This window comes from Pongo pygmaeus, chromosome 9 (genome assembly GCF_028885625.2).
Source record: "Pongo pygmaeus isolate AG05252 chromosome 9, NHGRI_mPonPyg2-v2.0_pri, whole genome shotgun sequence".
Taxonomy (NCBI): domain Eukaryota; kingdom Metazoa; phylum Chordata; class Mammalia; order Primates; family Hominidae; genus Pongo; species Pongo pygmaeus.
The window spans coordinates 73,142,537-73,149,758 of NC_072382.2; the positions used below are offsets into that span (position 1 = coordinate 73,142,537).

At 48.9% G+C, this 7,222-nt stretch overlaps 1 protein-coding gene across 2 annotated transcripts; it reads left to right on the forward strand.

The window, feature by feature from the left end:
* The first annotated feature begins 960 nt into the window (after positions 1-960).
* On the forward strand, positions 961-6,091 carry FOLR2 (folate receptor beta). 2 transcript variants are annotated; one of them, XM_054441379.1, is made up of 5 exons: positions 961-1,092; positions 2,720-2,893; positions 5,018-5,206; positions 5,324-5,459; positions 5,618-6,091. In XM_054441379.1, the coding sequence occupies exons 1-5, from the start codon at positions 1,066-1,068 to the stop codon at positions 5,908-5,910; spliced, it is 819 nt and encodes a 272-aa protein (XP_054297354.1). In that variant the 5' UTR covers positions 961-1,065; the 3' UTR covers positions 5,911-6,091. The 2 variants fall into 2 exon arrangements, with proteins under 2 accessions (XP_054297354.1, XP_054297355.1); XM_054441380.1 differs by having other exon boundaries at positions 2,732-2,893.
* Positions 6,092-7,222: the final 1,131 nt, after the last annotated feature.

Sequence of the window (7,222 nt, forward strand, 5' to 3'; positions counted from 1 at the left end):
CACATTGTATGTCATGTGTGTTTTTACCACAATTTTAAAAAGGCCATCGAAAATTGCTTAATTATGTTTTCAGAAATGCCAGATGGTAATATATTGCTGTTTAACAGATTTGAGACAATTTTAATTTTTCTGTGACCCTTGACTTCTTTCTATACTTCAACTTCTTTTTTTTTTTTTTTTTTTTTTTTGAGATGAAGTCTCGCTCTGTCGCCCAGGCTGGAGTGCAGTGGTGCGATCTCAGCTCACTGCAACCTCCACCTCTTGGGTTCAAACAATTCTTGTGCCTCAGCCTCCCAAGTAGCTGGGATTACAGGCGCACGCACAGCACCACGCCCCACTAATTTTTGTATTTTTAGTAGAGACAGGGTTTTACCATGTTGTCCAGGGTGTTCTCGAACTTCTGACCTCAAGCGATCTGTCTGCCTCAGCCTCCCAAAGTGCTGGGATTACTGACGTGAGCCATCATGCCCAGCCTATACCTCAACTTCTACCTATGTCCGCCTGGCTGCCCATAAATTAGCCCAATAGCTGTCACTTAAGCCTACTCAGTATGTGCCAGGCTTTTCCCTATACAATTGTGAACAATTTTCTAGTGAGCAAACTGAAGCTCAGTAAGGTCCAGTGACTTTTCCCAAGGTTGTGCAAGAGATGGAGCTCTCATTGGGTCCAACTGGCCTGACCCTAAAGCCTGAGTTCTTTTCCACCAGACCGAATCTCCATAGAGCTGGCCTTATCCTAAGAACCACTTGGGGTAGCTACAAAATCCGGATGCCCCCTGGTGATGAGCAATTCTCTAGATTTTGATGAAAGTTGAATGAGTAAATTAAAAAGTAAGGAGATGAATGCAAACACGAATGACTAAATGGACAGACTCAGGGAGCTTGAAGAGGGTGGGGTCTGGAAGGGAAGGAAGAGAGGAAGGAGAATAGCTAAGTAGGGAGATTTCACTTGGTGTTTACCAGAGCGCGTTGTCTACCCTGTGCTGAAGACAGAGGCTGTGGGGACAGCCTAGGGGCCTGGATCTATTGCCTACTTAGAGAGAGGCCAACTCAGACACAGCCGTGTATGCTCCCAGCAGCAACGGAGGTTCAGGCAAGATGCCCGAAGGAGGGAAGGGTGACAAGGGCAGTGGGGAGACTTGGAGAGTTTGTGCAGAGGGGAGAAACACACCTTTCTTTCTGTATTGTATTGTATTGTATTTTTTGAGACGAAGTCTCGCTCTGTCACCCAGGCTGGAGTGCAGTGGCACGATCTCGGCTCACTGCAACCTCTGCCTTCTGGGTTCAAGTGACTCTCCTGCCTCAGCCTCCTGAGTAGCTGGGATTACAGGCACCCGCCACCACGCCTGGCTAATTTTTGTATTTTTAGTAGAGATGGGGTTTCATCATGTTGGTCAGGCTGGTCTCGAACTCTTGACCTCGTGATCCACCCACCTCGGCCTCCCAAAAGTGCTGGGATTACAGGCGTGAGCCACTGTGCCTGGCCACATCTTTCTTTAGAAAGATCATGCTGGCTCCTGTGGGGAAGGCAACTTGAAGGGGAAGAAATTGGAAGAGGGAAGACTTGACACTAAATATAGAGCCATGGGCAGTAAGTTTTTGGAGGGACCTTTACCAGAGAGGGAGAGGAAGCAGTATCCATTATCCACTCTTTAGTGACAGAGCCCAGAGGAAGAGCTCTGTAATGGCTGGTGGTGGGGGCAAGGGCAGCAATGAGCAGAGGAGGCGAGGGCTGCTCCTGTTGTTGAGTGCCTTCCAGGATAGCAAGTGCTGGCCTGGCTGCTCCAACATGGGAAACTTTCATGTTGTCTCTCAGATCTAAGGGTCTCTCTGCATTTTTTAAAAAATTATTTTTAATTTTTTAAACTTCTATCGTTTTTCAGGTGGTTTTGGTTACACAGATAAGTTCTTTAGTGGTGATTTCTGAGATTTTAGTGCACCAGTCACCGGAGCAGTGTACACTGTACTCAGTATAGAGTCTTTTATTCCTCACCCCCTCCTCACCTTGCCCCACCCCGTCTATATCCTTCTCATCTGCATTTGTTTTTGAGAGGTAGGGTGAGGTCTGCTGCATTAGCCCAGAGACAGCTGAGAAGGCTGGAAAGGAAAATGGCTTTCGGAGAATAGGGAAGGAAAAAGTCTGAGGAAGCAAAACTACTTAAAAAACACTGCTCTTTCCATTTCCGTATCATTTAACCAAACACCATCCTGTGGGTTCTGTCACTTGATCCTCATGCTGATCTGAGAACTCGGCAGAGCTGGGTCACTGCCTTCCCCAGGGCTAACCTGGTTTCTAAGCTGGCGCAAGACCCCAGGTGATCCAGCATCTAACCACAGAGCCCTTGCTGGACAGAGGGTGAAGACATTATGTGTCCCTGGCTCTGTTCAGGGAAGCAGGGCATAGACCTGAGAATTTAATTACTTGTCATAGATAAAGCCTAGAGAAAAGGTGAGGTGCAAAGTATCTCCTCCAAATTGGGAAGACTCCCCCAGGGCTCACTCACTAACGCCAGTTCTCCTGAGCCCTTAAAGCCTGGGGGTGAGGGAGCCCTCCTGGTCAACCCTCTCTACCCTAGCCTCAGGGAGCTTCAGGGCCCCAGCATTGAAGGAACAGGGTCTGACCTCATTTGCCACCGTAGGGATGGGGAGACTGAGGCAGGAGGTGAATGGGCTCCCAGCCTGGAGCCCTTTCCCCTCAGGACTTGGTTTCCCTAGCCTAGCTCCGCCTGCAGGAACAGAAAGACATGGCCTGGAAATGGATGCCACTTCTGCTGCTTCTGGTCTGGGTGGCCACCATGTGCAGTGCCCAGGACAGGACTGATCTCCTCAATGTCTGTATGGATGCCAAGCACCACAAGACAAAGCCAGGTCCTGAAGACAAGCTGCATGACCAAGTATGGCTGGAGTGTTCCTCTGCTAAGGAGGGGGCTGGTTCTAACAGGGAGGAGAAAGTCAGGATGGTGGGAGAGGGATTGAGGGGTCAGATACCTCCACATCCTGAATTTTTGCTGTGGGAGAAGATGAAGGTGGAGTAGGAAGAGTGGCTGAGATGATTTTAGGGGGGGCCTCCCCAGAGGTGGATACCATGTTGACAATGATACTGAGTCGTCATTCGATGGGCACCTGTCAGTTTTCATGTGCTTTTTGTACAAAATTTCATATTCCCAGGGGTTCTTTGATGTAGGTAGATGATATTCTCCACATTACACAAGTAAGTGAAAATGAGGCTCACAGAAGCGCATGGGCCCACACGGGAGCTGGACATGAATAGCCCCTGTGGAGGGTAGGAATAGGACTGGGTTAGGCTCCTCCTTTGGTGGGCGACAGACTAGGGAGGCGCTGGCTTTTCCCACCCTCACTAAGTGCCATTTCCATGGAGTGCCAAGGGAGAAGAGGAGGAGGCCCTTCTGGCTGTAATTTGAGGCACAGGGGCTGGACATTCACACAGTCTATATACATGTATGCCAGGGGATTGCAGCCTTATTAGACTCAATGTCTCCCTTTTACGACAGATTATTTTTAGATTCTCTTTTCTATCCTGCAATGAAATTCAAAGAACCTATTTGTATGCATAATTTTTGCAAATGTCAACATAATGCTCTGTAATATAAAGGAGAAACACACAGAAAGTAACTTGCAATAAAATAATATATATTTCAATATGTCAGTTCTCTGGTATGACTACATTAGAAGGCATTAGGAAATAGCACATGCTTGCTTTTGTCATAAAATCATTATAAGTGGGGAGCTACAAATGAAGATTGATACAGGTATATTCTGTTGGAGACTTAAACACTATAAGATACTATAATATAAGCAATGTTGCTGTTGATGTCATACTTTTCTAAAATAGTGAATAATTCTAGTACAACAAAACACATAGTACAGCCTTCTATTTCATGGTATTTGCAGTCCTGGAAAACCCAGTCTAGATTAAAATCTTGTGAAAATATGATGTGCCTATATGTAAGATAGAGATAGATTTAAAAAGTAGGGCTTTTGCTTACTTTGTTTTTTTTTTTTGAGGAGTCTCACTCTGTTGCCCAGGCTGGAGTGCAATGGTGTGATCTCAGCTCACGGCAACCTCCGCCTCCAGGGTTCTGGTGATTCTCCTGCCTCAGCCTCCCAAGTAGCTGGGGCACCCGCCACAATGCCTGGCTAATTTTTTTGTATTTTTACCAGAGACGAGGTTTCACCGTGTTGGCCAGGGTGGTCTCAAACTCCTGACCTCAAGTGATAGACCTGCCTCAGCCTCCCAAAGTGCTGGGATTACAGCCACGAGCCACCACGCCCAGCCTGGCTTTAGCTTACTTTTTCCAGCAAATATTTTCATGGGCCTACTATGTGTCTGGCACTGGCCTAGCCACTGGGGACACAGATCTTACTACATGCCAAGAAGAATAAATATATTCAAACTCCATTACTGCATGGCTTGCTCCCTCTCTTCCTTTGCTCAAAATGTCACCTACCAATGTGGCATTTCCTAACCTATTTAAAATTTCAGCAATTCCACATTACCATTTCCTGCTCTAACTTTTCCCATATCACTTATCATATCCTGACATACCATATATATATATATTTTTTAAGTTTCTTTCTGTCTCCTCTGACCAGAATGAAAGTTCCATGAATACATATTTCTGTCTGTTTTGTTCTCTTCTGTATTCCCGGAATCTATAACCGTGACTGGCATAAAGTTGATGCTCAATAATTTTTAAATGAGTAAGTGAAAGGACTTTTTATAAAGTGTTACATACCTCATAAATGATAACTATTATTCCCAAGACAGGGTTTCCCCTGGGCTCCCACAGTCCCCTGATCACACGGTTGTAACCGTGTTTCCTCCAAGAAAGGGGTTCCTGGAGGCCTAGGACAGAGGGACCATCACCTGGGAACCTGAGTGTTCCCAGGACAACCTGCCTAGGGCAGAGGAGTAAGAACCAAATGGGGGAGAGACACGAGGTGGCAGGAGGAGGAGGGTACGGGGAGGCACTTAGTCCTGTGTCTTCCCCACCCAGTGCAGTCCCTGGAAGAAGAATGCCTGCTGCACGGCCAGCACCAGCCAGGAGCTGCACAAGGACACCTCCCGCCTGTACAACTTTAACTGGGACCACTGCGGCAAGATGGAGCCCGCCTGCAAGCGCCACTTCATCCAGGACACCTGTCTCTATGAGTGCTCACCCAACCTGGGGCCCTGGATCCAGCAGGTAGGGTGTCTCCCCACCGCCCACCCCAGCAGACTGCCATCCCCCTCAGTCACTTCAAGGCGATGGCTGCCAGCATCCCTGGCTGAGAGGAGCCCTGCCTCCCCAACTCCCACCCAGGTGAATCAGAGCTGGCGCAAAGAACGCTTCCTGGATGTGCCCTTATGCAAAGAGGACTGTCAGCGCTGGTGGGAGGATTGTCACACCTCCCACACCTGCAAAAGCAACTGGCACAGAGGATGGGACTGGACCTCAGGTGAGGGTGATTGAGTTGGGGTTAGGAAAAAGGAGATTGAGGTGGGGTTTGGAAAATCCTCAAGGATTTGGGGTGGGGTGAAGATTTCTGGGGGTGGCCAGAAATGAGCTTTGGGCCCAGGGGCTGAATGTCTGTGTCCACCATGTCTCTCCCTGCAGGAGTTAACAAGTGCCCAGCTGGGGCCCTCTGCCGCACCTTTGAGTCCTACTTCCCCACTCCAGCTGCCCTTTGTGACGGCCTCTGGAGTCACTCATACAAGGTCAGTAACTACAGCCAAGGAAGCGGCCGCTGCATCCAGATGTGGTTTGACTCAGCCCAGGGCAATCCCAACGAGGAAGTGGCAAGGTTCTATGCTGCAGCCATGCATGTGAATGCTGGTGAGATGCTTCATGGGATTGGGGGTCTTCTGCTCAGTCTGGCCCTGATGCTGCAACTCTGGCTCCTTGGCTGAGTTCAGTCCTCCCAGACTACCTGCCCTCAGCTTGGATAACCAGGCTGGGCTCAGCTCAGCTCCCACAAATGACAGCGTCTTAAGCATGCTTCTATTAGTCACCTAACCCTCTGTCACCCGATCTGTTCCTGCTCCATGGTGGGGCCAAAAGTCACTTCTAATAAACAGACTGATACATCCATGTCTGTGGAATTATTTTGGTTGTGAGTTTGTGGGTGGGTGGGAGACAGATTCTATGGCTTCTGGATTCCTTCAAATTAGAGCAACTAGACCTGTGTTTGAATCCCAGCTCTGCTACTTTGTGAAAATGAAACAGTCGCTTCACTGCTCTAAACCTTTGTTTCCTCCTGGATAAAAAGAGGATAATAGTCCTGCCCTCAGGCTTGTGAAATATAGAGGAGCTGTTGCCTAGAAAGCCCGTGAGCCCAGTGTCCGCACATTAATAGTCTTCAGGGATCTTGTTGCTCCTGTTGCCCCTAGTGGGAGCCAGGTCCTGAGCTTATTTGTCTTGGTCTCCAAACAGCCTCCTGGTCCTCCAGCCCTTGTCTACCTGGGTCTGTGCTCGGCTCTGTAACAGGAAAGCTGGGAATGGGAGTCCAGGAAAGGATTCAGATTGCCAGTGGGATGAAAAAAATTCACAGTGGGATGGAAAAAACGTGATGCACATTGAAGGAACAGAGTTGGGGCTTGGGACTCTCAGAGGAAAAACAGAGCCAATTGGAGAGGACAGTCTAGGGGGTTCCTGGAGTGGAATACTCAAGAGCCTGGAACTGGTCCAGCGCTTCGGTGTCCTGGAGGTGTGGCTGGAAGAGTTAGAAACCCTCAAGGGCTTCCCGGGGTCAGGAGCCTCTGGCACCTTTGTCTCTTCCTGGGATTGGTAGATATGCCTATCTTGAGGGGGTTGCTCTGTCTTTGCAAAGCCCTCGGGAGCTGGGCCTAAGTTATCTCTGGGTCTCCCAACACCCCTTTCCCTTTGGATAAGTCTTTGTTTGCACACTCCTACTACAGCTGTCCCCAGAGAGGCCCAGGTAAGTCTCTGAGAACACCCTGCAGGTAGGTGGCCCAGCTAGGACTAGAACCCAGGTATGCAGACTCCCAGTCCAGGTCTCTCCCCCACTACCAAGGATTCCCCTCACATCAGGCTCATCTTTTTTTATACTAAAAGGTGGCTGATGAGGAAGGTGGCACAGATTGTAATGGGTTATTGGGTTCTGGAGGCACTGTTGGGTGAGTGGGTGGATCTCTTAGTTATTATATTTATCTAGTGTGGAAGGCCCCACAGAGCCCCTTCCACGTCCCAGGCTCTGCTCCA

What these genes read in the sequence shown, in the direction of transcription:
- FOLR2 (XM_054441379.1), top strand. Translation starts at nt 1,066, where the DNA reads ATGCTCCCAGCAGCAACGGAGGTTCAG. An exon ending in AAGACAAGCTGCATGACCAA is followed by an intron (nt 2,894 to 5,017) that starts GTATGGCTGGAG and finishes TTCCCCACCCAG; the next exon opens with TGCAGTCCCTGGAAGAAGAA. An exon ending in TGGGGCCCTGGATCCAGCAG is followed by an intron (nt 5,207 to 5,323) that starts GTAGGGTGTCTC and finishes ACTCCCACCCAG; the next exon opens with GTGAATCAGAGCTGGCGCAA.